This window comes from Rhinatrema bivittatum, chromosome 3 (genome assembly GCF_901001135.1).
Source record: "Rhinatrema bivittatum chromosome 3, aRhiBiv1.1, whole genome shotgun sequence".
In the NCBI taxonomy this organism is placed as follows: domain Eukaryota; kingdom Metazoa; phylum Chordata; class Amphibia; order Gymnophiona; family Rhinatrematidae; genus Rhinatrema; species Rhinatrema bivittatum.
In genome coordinates, this window is record NC_042617.1 from 499,207,788 (window position 1) to 499,224,994 (window position 17,207).

General features: G+C 42.0%; 1 protein-coding gene across 3 annotated transcripts in view; it reads right to left on the reverse strand.

Moving 5' to 3' along the window:
• Nucleotides 1-17,207, reverse strand: part of PKHD1 (PKHD1 ciliary IPT domain containing fibrocystin/polyductin) — a 1,284,809-nt gene that overhangs the window by 631,300 nt on the left and 636,302 nt on the right. For all 3 annotated transcript variants that reach the window (XM_029596114.1, XM_029596113.1, XM_029596115.1), the window contains one exon: nucleotides 16,088-16,221. In XM_029596114.1, coding sequence (XP_029451974.1) covers nucleotides 16,088-16,221 — 134 coding nt within the window. The remainder of the gene's footprint in view (nucleotides 1-16,087; nucleotides 16,222-17,207) is intronic.

The window sequence follows — 17,207 nt, forward strand, 5'->3', positions numbered from 1 at the left end:
CAGGCTTTAGCTTTTTGAAGTGGACCTATTCTGTGCACTCCCTGCCAGAGAGTATATCAGTTAATTTCAGTAAGGAAACGTTGCCAGAACCATTTTGGGACTCCCATCTCAGGACTGAAGGCCAGGGAGCTCATTCACTCCCTGAATGTGGCAAGCATCTGTGACAGACTTGGCAGCATGAGACATTTGATGGCCAGAAGCAACCTATTTTGGAAAGGCACTGGGTTTAAACCTTTGTCCTTTGGGTAAGGTCATCCTCGCTGACTAGACACAGAGGACAGGCGCTGAAGATCAGTGAGCCCATACACAGTTTGTATATGGCAAGCACCTGTGACAGCAAAACACCAGTCAAGAAAGATTTTGAATTAAGGAATATATTCTCTCTTTTGTTGTGGGGAGGTTTCTTTAGCCACCCCTCCTCACTGGGAGCCAGGCAGGAATAGTGGGTTCCTGATCATAAAGAGTTTTCAACACGAGGAATCACCATTTAAAACAACTAGAGACAAGTAAGATCTGAAGACCCCCCATCTGGATCTCCACCTATATGGGACCATGACACAAGGCTGGATATTCGGAACTGAGCTGGAGACTCAGGTAGGACATTTTTTCTGTGGTAGAAGAAGACCCCTGTTATAGGAATCCTGGTAGGCCACTGGGAGATTTTTTGTGCACATTTTCATCACTATGGGAAGCTCTGCTCAGATTGTTGAAGTAAAAGACACCTACCTAGAGGGAAGACCCATGTCTGTATCACCTTCATCTGTAATTTCATATTTATGGATAAAATGGACTTTAATTTTGACATTTAACAAATCAGTAAAATTATCATATAACACCCAGTGCCTTGTCCTGCCTAGGTTGTCCCAGCATCTCCCTCCAGAGGATGCCACAGCTATCAACACACACAGGGATTTACACATCACTGTCTGGGCCATAAACAAAAGATTCCCCCCATAAAAAGAATCCACCTCTGGGATAAATAGCACAGGATATGGGAGGAGTGTTAGCCAGAGAAGCTCCCGAGGATATAAATATGTTTGTGTAGCCTTGGGGTTAATACCCCGATAAGGGTTACATGTCAATCATTCATATGCACATTATCAATGTGCTGAACGCAAAGCAGAACTGTAAACAGTCATAAAAAAAAAAGTCAGTCCTTCAATGCAAAATCCCATGAGCTGCACTTGCAGGGTATTCCCCATATGTTCTCAGAATATTTCTGCTTCAGATTTAGGTGTTGTGAAAGGTCAGTAAAATAAAGGTTTCTAAACCAAATTTTCTGCTTGTCTGACATGCTAATACTGCATTCACCTGGGTGCTGTCCTGAGTAATGTGCACAGAATAGAAACCCTTGAGTTGGGTCAGCTGGTCTCTGAAAATAACAAAAATATAACCCTAGACAAGTTATACCTTGTCACACTCACTTTTGTCAGTGATTTCAAGGCAAAAATGCAAAGTGAGATTCAAGTTCTCCTGAATCCATCTTTCATTTCCAGATGTAACAGGGACTTTGCACTATTACCCAACATTGTTCTCTTTTTTTTGCAACTGCTGGGGGATTTTGCATTTTTGGATCCTCCCCAGGTGTTGCCCATTTCCCCTTTTTGGGACTGGTCAGCCTCACCCCATCTAATCAGGATTGAGCACAGAAGGTGTGGTTGAATGTAATTTGCTTTTTGGAAAGGAGAAGGATAGTTGGTGGGTCTCTCAAATTTAGGCTCCACTGCCTGCTACAGAAGGGTTTGCTTGCCAGTGCCTTCATCTGAAAGGACTTGGAGAGACGAGAAGAAGATTTCTGAATTTTAAGAGAGTTGGGTATTTTTCTTAACCAGATCCCGCCCCTCTCCCCACCCCTGTCTGAGGAGACTGTATTTTGTTTTCTGTGCTCTGTGGCCAACTAGAGCAGAGCTATTGGGACCAAGGCTTTGCATTGGCCTTCTCCCAGTGAAAGTTGAGAGGGTTTTTTTTAAGAGGGCTTTCCCTTTTGTTGGGATAAGGACGTTGCAGAACCCTGGTCCCAATAACTCTGCTCTTGCAATTCTGAAGTCCTTTTAGATCATAACCTAAAGATTTATTTTGTTAATATTAATTCTTTTTATTTAGGGAAAAATATTTCCCATTAGAATACATTTTTATTATTTTATAAACCTAAGGAAAAACTTTTTCTCTGGAATGAACATTTTTTTTCAGTGACTCCAAAGTATTCAATAATAAAATACACACATCGACATTAATTTTACCAGAGAACACAATTAGAACAGTTTTATGGTAGTTATCTGTTCTCCGCACACAAATCTTTTGCAATCCACACAACATCTTTGTGATTTGTGGTTTGAGGCTCTGGGAGAGACAACACAACATTTCCTTTCCCTCAGCAAGTGCAGTGGTGGATACTGGGATTTTGTGGACCTGTACAATCAATGCAGTTTTGATTGCCTGGCCAGATTATTGGTATTTTGTAGTCTTTGTTTGATCAGTCCATCAATCAACTGCTCCCCCGACTGAGTAAGGAACAGGCAGCTGTTCCAAGCAAGATGATTTTTGATCCAAACAACAAAGCTGGAGATTGTACCAATATCAATCAAATTGAAATTGATTGCCTTTGTCCACCTGTTTGTTTTACATTTTCAAATAGTTATATACACAGGGAGGATAACATTCAAACAACTTCACACGGCCCCATATATATGTGTCCAGGTAAGAGGAAGAACATCCTTAGGGACATGTTTCTGGCTTTGTTACTAGCCCCTATAGCAGAGCTGAACAGAGGAAGAAAACTGGGCCAGTCTTACTTGTGAACTGACACCAATAGCTCTGTGGTATCCTTAGCTCTTGATTCTTCCCTTTGAAATCAGTTCTGCTAGGCCAATAATAATATAATAATGCCTCAGAATGGGGTTGCCCAAAACTCTAAACTGACCTGCTATCTCCCCCTTGAAACTGGTTATCTTGGTTGTTCTGAGATTGTCCCTGCTCTGATTTATTTTCTGACCAGGTAGCAGGACACCATATGTAGCTGCATAAAGGAAGAGCAAAGAACCATAAAACAGAGTCAGCACGGGATTAACCATTAAACAAAATAAGCACGTGCACAGGACGCCAAGGGATGGAGGTCAACCCAGAGTGTTGAAAATTTGCATTTCTTCTGTTGCCCCTTAGTTATAAGTAAATAATTTGCTTATATGGCTTATTGCTATTTAGTGGCCTAGGCCAGTCGTACCTTGCCTCCCTGTGGTCCTTGGGCCCTTTGTATGTAAATAGTTTACACCCTAGTTTTTTCCCCCTTCCCACTTTTTGTTTTATCTTTGTATATATTTGTACATATTTTTAATAGTTTTACATTTTTTTTATAAAAGAGATCTCATTATTTATATTCTGTTTGTGTCTCTTTTTATTATGCATGCAAAGGTTCATGTTCATCCAGAAATAAGCCCCTTTCTCGACAGCCTAGTGCAATCACTCTGTCACCCACATAACACCATGCATGTGGTTTGCCCTGTAGTCTCTATCTTCCACTCACCTACTCTTATAGCTGCGTATTAGGGGTGTGCATTCGGATTGACCGCATTAGTAAAACGCAACTCATATTTTTTTTTTACTTAAAAAATTGATTCGACATAAACGATCGGATTTCCCACATATCGAACATAGATATGTTCGATATGTGGGAAATCGCGATTGTTGAGCCAAAATAAAAATATAAACCCCCTCACCCTCCTTAATCCCCCCCCCCCCGACTTACCACAACTCCCTGGTGATGGAGCGAGGAGTGAGGACGCCATTTCTGCAATCCTTGGCGAGAAGCATGTGACGTCGGCGGCACGTCGAGTGACGCTGGCGTCACGTGATTCCCGGCTCGTTCGCGCCGGACGGCTCGTTCGGCCCAAAAAGAACTTTTGGCCAGCTTGGGGGGGCCTCCTGACGGTCAGGAGGCCCCCCCAAGCTGGCCAAAAGTTCTTTTTGGGCCGAACGAGCCGTCCGGCGCGAACGAGCCGGGAATCACGTGACGCCGCGTCACTCGACGTGCCACCGACGTCACATGCTTCTCGCCAAGGATTGCAGAAATGACGTCCTCACTCCTCGCTCGATCACCAGGGAGTTGTGGTAAGTCTGGGGGGGGGATTAAGGAGGGTGAGGGGGTTTAAATTTTTTTTTTTGCACATATGTACATATACCCAACTCATTGGATTTTTTTTTATGTCCATATTGGCCGCAAGTGGGACCCCCTTTCGGACATAAAAAATATGAACATAAAATTTTGCTCTGCACATCCCTACTGCGTATGTATAACTTCTAGTTATTTGGATATGCATTCTACACTTTGCTTCCCTGACTAACCTTCCTGTAATGGACACAACACTTCAGAGTTTTAAGTCTACATTTTCTAGGGGTGTGCATTCGTTTTGAACTTAAATGGAAAACGCAACTTATTTTTTTTTTTAACTTAAAAAAATGATGAGGCGTAAACGATCGGATTTCCAACTTATTCAACATAGCTATGCTGAATACGTTGGAAATCGCGATTGTTGATCTAAATAAAAATTTAAACCCCTCACCCTCCTTAATCCCCCCCCCCCCAAGACTTACCAAAACTCCCCAAGCTGGCCAAAAGTTCCTTTTGGGCCCAACGAGGGGTCCCGGAGCGAACCAGAGGGGAATCACGTGACGCCGCGTCACTCTGACGTGGCGCCGACGTCACGTGATTCCCCTCGGGTTCGCTCCTGGACCCCTCGTTGGGCCCCTCGTTGGGCCCAAAAGGCACTTTTGGCCAGCTTGGGGGGGTCAGGAGGCCCCCCCAAGCTGGCCAAAAGTGCCTTTTGGGCCCAACGAGGGGTCCGGGAGCGAACCCGAGGGGAATCACGTGACGCCGCGTCACTCCGACGTGACGCCGACGTCACGTGCTCCTTGCAAAGGAGTTCAGGAATGGCGTCCTGACCCCGCTGGACCACCAGGGAGTTTTGGTAAGTCTTGGGGGGGGGGGGGATTAAGGCGGGTGAGGGGTTTAAATTTTTATTTGCACATATGGACATAGACTCAACTTATGGAATTCTCCATATGTCCATATTGACCGCAAATGGGATCCCCTTTCGACTTATGGACTTATGAACTTAAACTTTTGGTCTGCACATCCCTAACATTTTCCTCTTACTTCTTCAAAGTGGCTGCAATGTGAGTGCAGCCAAACCACACCACAGATATAGCCTATAGAGGGACCATCTTGTATGCTTCCCACTATTAAAAATACTGGACAGGGAGACAAGAAGCACACATTAGTCTGATGTATTCTAATACACAGGACAAATATACGTTACAAAAAGATTGCTAGTTGCTGATTAGGTGAAGATTATCTTTCTTATGGACTCTGACTGTCCCTGATGACTTGGTGGCTACACCAAGCCTGCCTGAACCTGGTCCTCAATGCAGCCAAAACAGAAATCCTTCTCATCTCCACCGACCATTCTACCAGCCATGATCCGACAACCTCTTGTCCTCAGACCACTCAAGTTAGAGATTTAGGAGTCACCATTGATAACCATTTGAATCTAAAAAAATCTATCAACAATATCACGAAGGATTGTTTTTTCAAGCTCCAAGTCATGAAAAGACTCAAACCCCTCCTCCATCTCCAGGACTTCAGAACTGTCCTTCAGTCAACAATATTCTCCAAAACCGACTACTGTAACACTCTCTTCTTAGGACTCCCAATCTCTGCCACAAGACCACTACAGATGCTCCAGAACTCAGCAGCCAGGATATTAACCAACACCAACCGGAGAACTCATATCACTCCTATACTTAGAAACCTACACTGGCTACCTATTAAATACAGAATTTTGCACAAAGCACTCACCATTATCCACAAATCCATACACAACCAACTACCTTTAGACCTTCAGTTCCCACTCAAACTATACACATCTGCAAGACCCATCAGAGCAGCACACAAAGGAACCCTTCAAGTTCCCCCAACTAAATCCTCTCATCTAACCTCCACGAAAGAACAGGCATTCTCCACAGCTGGCCCCATCATCTGGAACAACCTGCCGACTGATCTAAGACTGGAATCCTGCCTGATTGCCTTCCGGAAAAAACTCAAGACTTGGCTTTTCATCCAAGCCTTCCCATAAGCCAAACATTACTACAGCTCTTTCATTTAGCCCAATAGACTAAATGACCGACCCAGCCACTGTATTTTCATAAGTTCTCATTCTCCAGTTTTGTTTCTGTCCTTTATTTCCTGGCTACTCTAGCCCCCAAGTTCTTTCTCCCTGTTATTTGTATCTGACTTCGGCCTTCCTGTTATATGGTTTTGTTCAGTTAACCCCTAAGTTCGATGTAAACCGGCCTGATATGAAGCTTGTCATGAAGTTCGGTATAGAAAAATATTAAATAAATAAATAAAAATAAATTGTGCAAATATAGCATGGTTATTTTTCCCTATATGTATTACCTTGCATTTATTAGGGATGTGAATCATTTTTTAATGATTTAAATTATCTTCCGATATTTTTAATATCATCATTAATCGTTAAAGAGTGAGATACAATAGAAATTCCACCGATTTATCATAAAAAAAATCGTTAATCGGGTTAGTGCGCACTAACAGAAAATGATACAATTTGACACTTTTCAGGTCAGTTAAGGTCAGTTAGGAATGAATATGTATTCCTATTGGCTGCCCTCTTATTTATTGATGTTACCAAGGTTCCCACTGAGGTGATGGTTTAATATATGGGGGATGGGAAATGGAAACGGTTGGTAGCTTGACAAAGGGAAGGGAAAGGGGGAGGTGAAGGGCCAAGCAGTCCCACTCCCTGGTCTCTGAAGGACATATCTCTTCAGAAAAACAGAGCTGCTGAATGCAGGGGCTGTCTCCCCCTTCACATCCCTCTTCCCTCCCCCCCCCCCCCCCACACCATTCACTGTGCTCAAGTTTGCAGTTCCTGTGTTAAACTAAACTTCTTTTTTTTCACTAGAGTAGAATAAAATAAAATTAAGTACTTTGTGTATTAAACTAAAGAAACTTTACATAAAATGAAATTAAGTACTTCTCTATATTCTACTTTAGTGAAACAAAACATTTAATAAAGAAACTTGCAACCTGAGCTTCATAACATTAACATACTATAGAAAAACTAAACAAAAAACTTTATTATTAATTTATTTTATTTACAGTGGTTAGATTTAAAGAGCAGGCTGAGGCTAGACTGGCTACTGGCTAGTGGCTACTGCTGGCACTGTCACTGCTGCAGCCTGCTGGCACTTTTTTTCTCTTTCTGGCTAGTGCATGCTATATCTGGTAGCAAAATGGCCACGGGGAACAGCACCAAGCATGCGTGGCTTAGTGTGCACCTCTAGCTAACGAACATTTCTTCAAATGTTACTTTTAAACCATTAAGTAACAATTTCTGATAGTGAGCACTAACTCGCATTAGTGCGCACTATTCAGAAAAACGATTTTTTTACCAAAAAATCACGCCGATCAGATTTTTTTCTCCCCCCAGCCGATCCAGATCTTTAAAACGATCGGGTACACGATTCACGTCCCTAGCATTTATCCACATTAAATTTCATCTGCCATTTCGATGCCCAATTTTCCAGTCTCACAAGGTCTTCCTGCAATTTATCATAATCTGCTTGTGATTTAACTACTCTGAAAAATTTTGTATTATCTGCAAATTTGATTTCCTCACTCGTCATATTTCTTTCCAGATCATTTATAAAATATTGAAAAGTATGGGTCCCAATACAGATCCCTGAGGCACTCCACTGCCCACTCCCTTCCACTGAAAAAATTGTCTATTTAATCCTATTCTCTGTTTCCTGTCTTTTAGCCAGTTTGTAATCCACGAAAGGACATCGCCACCTATTCCATGACTCTTTACTTTTCCTAGAAGCCTCTCATGAGGAACTTTGTCAAACACCTTCTGAAAATCCAAATATACCACATCTACTGGTTCACCTTTATCCACATGTTTATTAACTCCTTCAAAAAAGTGAAGCAGAGTTGTGAGGCAAGACTTGCCTTGGGTAAAGCCATGCTGACTTTGTTCTATTAAACCATGTCTTTCTATATGTTTTGTGATTTTGATGTTTAGAACATTTTCCACTATTTTTCCTGGCACTGGTCAGACTAACCGGTCTGCAGTTTCCCAGATTGCCCCTGGAGCCCTTTTTAAATATTGGTGTTACATTAGCTATCCTCTAGTCTTCAGTACAATGGATGATTTTAATGATAGCTTACAAATTTTTACTAATAGGTCTGAAATTTCATTTTTTAGTTCCTTCAGAACTCTGGGGTGTATACCATCCAGTCCAGGTGATTTACTACTCTTCAGTTTGTCAATCAGGCCTACCACATCTTCTAGGTTCACCGTGATTTGGTTCAGTCTATTGAATCATTACCCATGAAACCTTCTCTGATATGGGTATCTCCCCAACATCCTCTTCAGTAAACACTGAAGCAAAAAAATAATTTAATCTTTCCACGATGGCCTTATCTTCTCTAATTGCCCCTTTAACCCCTCGATCATCTAACGGTCCAACTGACTCCATCACAGGCTTTCTGCTTCAGATATATTTAAAAAAGGTTTTACTGTGAGTTTTTGCTTCTATGGCCAACTTCTTTTCAAATTCTCTCTTAGCCTGTCTTATCAATATCTTACATTTAACTTGCCAACACTTATGCATTATCTTATTTTCTTCTGTTGGATCCTTCTTCCAATTTTTGAATGAAGATCTTTTGGCTCAAATAGATTCTTTCACCTCCCCTTTTAACCATGCCAGTGATCATTTTGCCTTCTTTCCACTTTTCTTAATGTGTGGAATACATCTGGACTGTGCTTGTAGGATGGTATTTTTAACAATGACCACGCCTCTTGCACACTTTTTACCTTTGTAGCTGCTCAAGAAGAAACAGGTAGGATGAGGAAAGAGTGGCTTGCAAGCCAAATTATTTTTACCCAGGCAGAACAGATTGTCTTCAGCAGCATTTCTGAGGTAGCTGAGAATGATGTTGGAGATTTGGACATTTCGTGTCTTCAAGGCCACCAAGGTGAGCAGTGTTTGTAAGAAAGGCATATAAGCAGCTTGCATGTCATGACTATAATAATGTGTAAAACCAAACCTATCAATACATATGTATCTTTGATGAGATATTCAATGATGCTGAAGGCAGATGAGGCCAGCTGTTGTTAGCCATGACCATGCTATCTATCCCTCTTTCAGGTCGATACTCTAAGGCCGCGGGTAGAAAGAGTGCGGCAGTGCAGGGCGCACCCTCGTTCCCCGCACGCACAGTTCTCTTCACATACCACTTGATACTCTATGTAAATTACTTGCAAATGCAAGCCGCATCTGCGAAGCGTTAGGCGAAGGTTAGGCCCGCGCAACCCATTTTACTGTATAGGCGCTTAATACAGCGCCTATACAGTATCCTGGGTGCGCTGGTACCTGTCATTTCAAATGTATATATACATATATATACATATATATATATATGTAACAACTTTACGCTGCAAATGTTAGTATATATGGAGGTCGTCCATGGTGCAGTCCCGTACGTAGCTGTTCGAACACCACACTAACACCAGGTAGAGGGTAGGCGGTAAACCAACAGGTTAAGGACGCGGCAAAATAGCGGGTTACAAAGGAGATAATCGGAGCGCGCGTCACAGTATCGGAGGGGAATAGCTAATTCGTTCATTAAATAGCTAATTCGTTCATTTACATATCATATACATGCTGCGTGCAGAAAAGGTTACGGGTCGGTTTCAAGAAGCGCTAAGGACGCGTGAAACTGGAGACTGTATCGCAGGATCGCCTTACGCGTCCCAATTGTGCGCCCACTGCGAGTTAATCTCCAACCGCACCTTACAGTATCGAGCTGTTTGTGTGCATGCATATAAGTGAGAAACAAGAGTATAATTTAAGCATCAGCACCCAGGGAATAGTAGATTAAAAGAGAGTTGAGTAGCAAGAGGCTATAGACTTTAGGCCTTTTAGCTGTTCACTATGCCTATAAGGAAGGTACAAAAGAGAAAATGCTAGATAGAATGTGGCATGGCAGTATGTACACTTTCTTGCAGGAGAAGAGACTGGTCAAGAATCTGTTGGACCTAGAAGCAGTGCCCTGGAAGAGCTAGACAACATGCATAAATGCTTCCAGAAAATCCAGAGGAAGACAGCAACAATGTAGAAGAGGAGGAATCAGCATGGTCCAGGTCTGACAAAGAGGAGATTGAGAGTGAGGTGGATACAGATTATTCCAGTCTCTACTGAAGGAGGAGGAGGAGGAGCCAAGGGCCACCGACACCCATTCACCAGCTCCTGAGGTATAGCAGCATGCAGGAGATGAGGGAGATGAGGGAGAGTCTAGGCACTTTGAAGACACCGGCTTCTTTGGTGGAGAAGAAGAAGAGGTGCCTTGCACTTCAGCAGAAAGCCATATGCTGTAATTAAATGAAAGAGTTGAAGATAAGATCATGGGTCTATGGTAGGACATCCAGGGCCTGGAGGGAGTGGTGCATGAGGAAATGCACAAGTCTGTCAGGAGATTCAGGGCATTGGCAAAAGGCTGCAGGAGGAACTGCAAAGCATGACCACTGTCTGGAGGGAGATGCTGAAGTGGATGCTGCAGTGGATGCTGCAGTGGATTACGCCCTGCCAACCACAGCCTGTGTGGAATGTTTGGATGCAGCCTCTCCAAGCATTTGCTGCAGCTCTACCACTACTTTGAATGGTTCCATCAATTGCTGTTCTTCCACCAGTCCGATAGGAGGCTCCTGCAGTGTGCCCACCATCACCCAGGATGAGGCTTCATCCTCCAATGAGTCCACCATCTGCACTGATGTGTCCTCCAATTACACTTCCACCACCACAGAGGAAGCCATTGGGATGAACTCTTCAGCAGCAGCACATGAAGAGAAGAAGCACACCACCTTCAGCCTCTGGCCTCCCCTGATGTCAGCTCTCAGGAGTGACTCTCCACCCTACAGCCCTCTTACAGCTTTCAATCCCTTGCTACTGTGCCAAAGGCACTGTTACTACAGACCAGATACCACTGTGAAGGACTTGGCCAGTCTAAGGCACCAGACCTAACTCCTCAAAAAGAGGAAATGGCCTAGAAAGGAATAATTTATTATTTTCAATGCACAAATATCACTATTGTGGAAAAAAAAAGAAATCCTGCTTTCTGTGATTCTTCCTATTTCTTTGAATCAGAGTATTCCTTTCCTCTACAGCCCAAGGGTGAGTCTAGCAATCTCTCTCTCACAATCCTTCTACACTCAGGTCATACCCCTCCTCCTCCTCAAGATAATCATCTAGTTTCTCTGGAGAAGGCAGGCTTCTGGTTTGGCATTTGGTGGGCTAGAAAGATCTCACAGTGCTTAGCAGTGTTGTAGAGAAGAGATCCCCAGACCTGTCCAGGCAGACAAAATATGTTTTGAGTAGGATAAAGGTTTGTTCAATGACTATTCTGATCTGCAAGTGGGCTCGGTTTAACACATATCTGCTGCAGTGTGTGGGTATACCAGCAGGATCAAGAGCCAGGTTTTGAGTGAGATATCCCATGGTGGTAGGCAGCTGGGCTGTTCCCAGATAGAGGCTGGAGTGGGCTTCCCAGGCCCAAAGTGATAAGTCCACCTAGATATCAGGGAGAGACAAGGGGCAGAGGTTAGTATCTGTGTGATTGTAGTGAGAGTCGCACACCTTCCTGAAAGTGGTCATGAATTACTGGCTGTGAGAGGATGTAAGCATCATAACAGGATTTCAGAACCCTGAGCATGATGTCCATTATAATCCTCTTGGCATCGCAGATCAATTGCGTACTGGAGAGAGTGGAAGCCCTTGAAGTTTGTGGTGATATCCTCTTTGGCCGATGGTGCTCTTATAAAGTATGAATGCAGGAATCCCTCAAAACAGAGGGGAATCATGTACTTTGGTAGAAATCAGTCATAATTTGTTGTTGTTCCTGTCTTTTCTGAGAAAAAGATATACAGTGCTGTGTGGTCCTGAGAAAAGCAGCTAAAAACTGATCAGTACATATGGAGGTGGCTGACTGGTTTATTCTAGCCATGACTCCTAGAGCTGTCTGGAAGATATTGGTGGCAAAAAGCCCTGGACTGTAATGATCTTGGGTTTTGTACTGGCAAGATGTGGCCTCATTGGGTGGAAGGGCACATGTCCTGTTCTAACTACTGGTATAGGTATAGTGTGGTTTCCTGATTGAACCTGAACTTGTGCATGACATGCTCCCCAAACAGATCCAAAAACTGTTCCCTGGTCCTGTATAATCTCTGTAAGGGATACCTTCTTATTCTTCTCCCCCTCCATCTCGTCTGTTCTCATTCCCTCCTTCAAAAACAATGTCTACACATCACAGAAGGCAGCAAACTTGTTCCCAGCTCACCTTTCCTCAAATGTAACCTTATTATCAAAACATGTGTAGTGCTATTTGTTGGCATCTTTCCAAACCCATTGTTATATAAAAACAAGGACACCCTCTGCCTAGAGACCACACTCTTTCAGGGTTTTATGGCCTCCATAGAATAAGCCACTCAAAATGAGGAGATCTATGTATCCCTTCCTTTAAGTATCATCTAGCTGTTTCCATTTTTTTTTATGTTATCATAACTTCTTGAACTTATACTCTGCCTTCCTGTTTGTCTCTCTCACAGCTGACAAAATATTGTCAGACATAAATATAGTAAAAGTTTCTGAAATATTGTTCCTTCAGTTTGCTTGTGTTGGTCTACCTCCTTCATACACAATGTGTTTTGGTTGTCATTTTGCTACACTTCTGTTGTGGAGCTTTTTGACATAACTTGTCATATCTGCGTCTCATGGTAGCAGCATGTGGGATATTCTCAGGACTTAGTGATTGTGCTTCCTTGGGCTATGAAGCCATAGGTCTGACTCAAACATGCTAGTCACAGGATGTTCCTGTTCTCTGCACCACTGTAGGATTTGGCATTTTGGTTGCTAGCACCACCAACTCCTTTCTATCACTGCTGGATGAACTTTCATAGGGAATTTGATCTTCATGTACAGAGCAGTCATCACTCCCAGAAGAAAGTTTGGATCATCATCATCGACATATCCCTCAAATGATGAATCACTGCTATGATCTGTGAAAAATAGACTGATATTTTTTTCAAACATGCAACTCCACTTCCTTGACTCATTGAGTTATACAAAAAAAAAAAAAAAAAAAAAAAAATATATATATATATATATATATATATATATATATATATATATATATATATAATGGTACAATGTTGCCTTCTTACCTTCCACTCCCCTTGCATGCACAAACCAAGTTTGACACAGCATTCCCAGCCACTGCTTGGAACATACAGGCAGAAACATATTATATTATCCCCATTAACTCATGGCAGAGAAGCAATCAGAAGTGCTTACTGTTCAGGCAGAGTCCATTATATCCAAGATATGTATTTTTTCTATATAGATTCCTCCTCCTTTTTTGCTTCTTCTTCCTTGTATGTATTAATGGGTCATAGAAGCCCAAATTTATATGCAAGAGTAAAAAATGCATGAAACAGTTTTAAAAGGTCAAAGAGGTGATGACTATGTAAAAAAAAAAAAAAAAATATATATATATATATATATATATATATCTCCAAGCAACTGAAATTCAGAAGGCATTGGGAAAGGAGGAAGTACTGTGAGCTTTTCAAAAAGAGGTGATGGAACTTCCACCTAAAATGGTTGTGTGTGTACATTCCCCTGACTCAGACAGAGAAACTGAACAGAGATCTGGCTGAAGACATCCAATAGTTGGGAAGGAAGGGAGAGGTGTTACTGCTTGGAGATTTTAATTTGCTGGATGTGGATTGGAATATCCCTTTGCAGAATCTATAAGAAATAGAATGATTGTGGATGCCCTTCAAGGGACTCTGTTCAAACAAATGGTGATGGAACCTACAAGGGGTGGGCAATATTGGACATGGTACTCACAATGGAGACAATCTCTTTAATGTCCAGGTAGATGTCCAATTGAGCACCAGTGATTAGATATATGCTTTGATATATTGGTTGAGGCAGAGAGAAGTCACACAAAGTTCAAAGCCCAGAATTTAAAAAATGCAGACTTTGCTAAAATGGGAAAGTACCTTCAAGAAGAAGGCTGGAGAAAATAAGGTGAAGTGGAACAATAGTGGGCCAAACTAAAATGAGCTATAATAATGGCAACAAATCTTTATGTAAGAGGAAAAAGAAACCAATATGGTTCTCCAACAAAGTGGCAGAAAAAAATAAAGGCAAAATGATCAGCATTCAAAAAATACATAAAATCTCAAAAGAAGAACACAGGCAAGAATACCTGGTGAAGGTGAAAAACATGAGGAAAGTAATCTAGATGGCTAAAGCTCAAGTGGAAGAAAGGATTGCTAAAGAGGTAAAGTGGGGTGACAAAACATTCTTCAGATATGTCAGAGGAAGGCCAGAAAGATGATAAGGAGCAATATGTGGAAAGAGATAAGAAAAAAAGCAAATTGTATTCACTAAAGAAGACCTTGGAGAGACTACAGCTGGTTGGCATAGTACGGATGGGTGTGGGTTAAATACCACCCCATATTCAGAAGAGATTGTTTTGGTAGAACTAATAAAACTGAAAGTGGAAAAGGCCATGGCGCTAAATAAGATATATCCCAAAATACTGAAAAGGTAACTTTTAAACAGCTGCACAGGAGTATATGTACGCGAGTATGGTGGCTCGAGCCACAGCCATTTATAGATACAAATGTATATGCGCAATATTATAAAATTGACTATATGCACAATTCAGTATGGACGCGCATATAGGAGACAGCAATGGGAATACAGAACCATATCTTTAGCTAACGAACTGCTCCCCAATTGACACTTTTTAACTTACTGGTAACATTTTTAACTTACTGGTAACATTTAACAACCAGTTAATGCGCCCTAAGTCCTATTAGGACACAATAACTCCGAAATTTGAAAACTAGGTAGTGTGCACTAATGGGACTTAATGCACATTAACATCTAGTTAGTGTGCACCAAAGTCCCATTAGTGTTCACTATGCCCAAAATTAGGAAAACTGGTTAGTGCACACTAACAGGACTTAGTGCGCACAAACATGAAGTTGGTGTGCATTAAGCCCCGTTAGTGCACACTAATTCCAAAATGAGGGAAACACGAAATAAATACCTCCTGAATCATTATAAAAACAAAATTTGACAGATAATGACCCGAAACAAAAATGACATGAAAAATCTTTGCACATGTAGTACAGATTTAATGCAATTCTATTTAAACAAATAACAAATATTCAATAAAAAGCAACTTAATTACTCTTTTATTTTGCAATCTATAAAGGAGTCATATCTCCATCATAATTCTGTTTTTTTCAAAAGTCCAGGTCCTTGAAAGAGGTTGTAGCTTCATTTATCATCTCTATATTTTGAAATATGTAGCATTGCCTATCCAATATCATTAATGCTTGGATTTGGGAACATTGAATAGATTAAGCTCCAACTGTGATGTCAACTCAAAGTAAGGATAGGAAGCCAATAATGGTTACCCACACTTCAAAAACAATTATATGCTCCAAATCTATTGGAATCAGTGGGGAAAAGGAATATTTAAAATAAGAAATGTAAATTTTATGATGGGAAAAATATTTTGAGTGTAGTCTATAGGAGTTAGGTTCAAATCTATGTAACTAAAAATATTGCATCATCTCCATCACATACTTTGCTTTACCCTTACTCCCATCTCTTATACTTCTACTGTGCCTTATGTTCTTTTCAGCTTTGCTGTCAGTCCTGCTATGTACCGTCCCTCTGAAATTCATTGCCATTTGAGATATAATAGGATCTATAGAATTGCAGGAAGAAGGAAAAATAGACAGACAAGATGGGCTTTACAGTCTTTATCTACCACTATATTCTCTGTTTCTATTTTCCTGTACTTGGGAATTACGAAGCAATTTTTGCCCTGCATGCACTTTCTTCATTATCTCCTGTTCTGACTGGTGTTGCCTATTCTATCATGTATACTACATTAAATGGAACTCCATGAAACCATGATGCTTACCTCTATCACATTAGTTGGAGATTGTATATAAACACCAGCTGGTGATAATGCCTCAATATTAGACAGCCCCTCGGTGCCAGAGAGTCCAATGAGTGCATTATATCTTATTAACATCCCCTGTTCTAGCCATTCACCTAAAATTAAGAAGAGGCAGAAAATCAGCAAGTTCAATAAAAAACTAGAATAATATCCTACACATGATATAGAACAGACTATGTTATTAATTCTTGGGTAAACAGCAGCAAAACATAATACACTGAAAATGATTTTAAAAGCTTACTGAATGCAAAATTATTTGAAAAAGTCAGGAAATAGGCCACATGAGAAATAACCTTTAAAAATGAACATTTTACAATTTTTTGTTTCTTGAATTTTTAAAGATTTACAATCTTGACACAAGAATCAAAGAATCAACTAAAACAATATAAAATTAGGAAAAAAACAATTAAAGAAAATAAACATATGAATTATCTATATATAGTCTATAAATCTAACTAGATAAACGACGCTTGACCGACGTGCCGCAAATGCGCAGTAGAGAGCAGCTCTACTGCGCATGTGCGGGCGAAGAATGTCGGTCTCTTAGGCAGCGTCAGGAAAAAAAAAACATGGCGGCGAGTGGTAGCGGGAGAGGAGGAGCGGGGAGGAGGAGGCGGTGGGGGAGGTGGGGCTTCGGGTATGGAGGAGGGCGGGCGGCGGAGGGAGGAGCGTTAGGTCGGCGCAGAGGCCAGTAGCGAGGGAGGGAGGAGAGAGAGGGAGGGAGGGACGGACTGAGTGGGAGGGACGGAGAGAGAGAGTGGGAGGGAGTGACTGAGTGGGAGGGAGGGACTGAGTGAGAGGGAGGGAGGGAGGGATTGAGTGAGGGGGAGGGACGGGGAGGGAGGGACTGAGTGAGGGGGAGGGACGGGGAGGGAGGGATGAGTGAGAGGGGGAGGAGTGGGTGAGTGTGGGGGGGGGGGGGGGGGGGGGGAAGAGTGAGGGGAGAGGGAGAATGAGGGAGAGGTGAGAGTCAGGGATGTAAGTGGAAGGGGGAGAGGGAGAATGAGGGAGAGGTGAGAGACAGGGATGTGAGTAAGTGGAAGGGGGAGAGGGAGAATGAGGGAGAGATGAGAGACAGGGA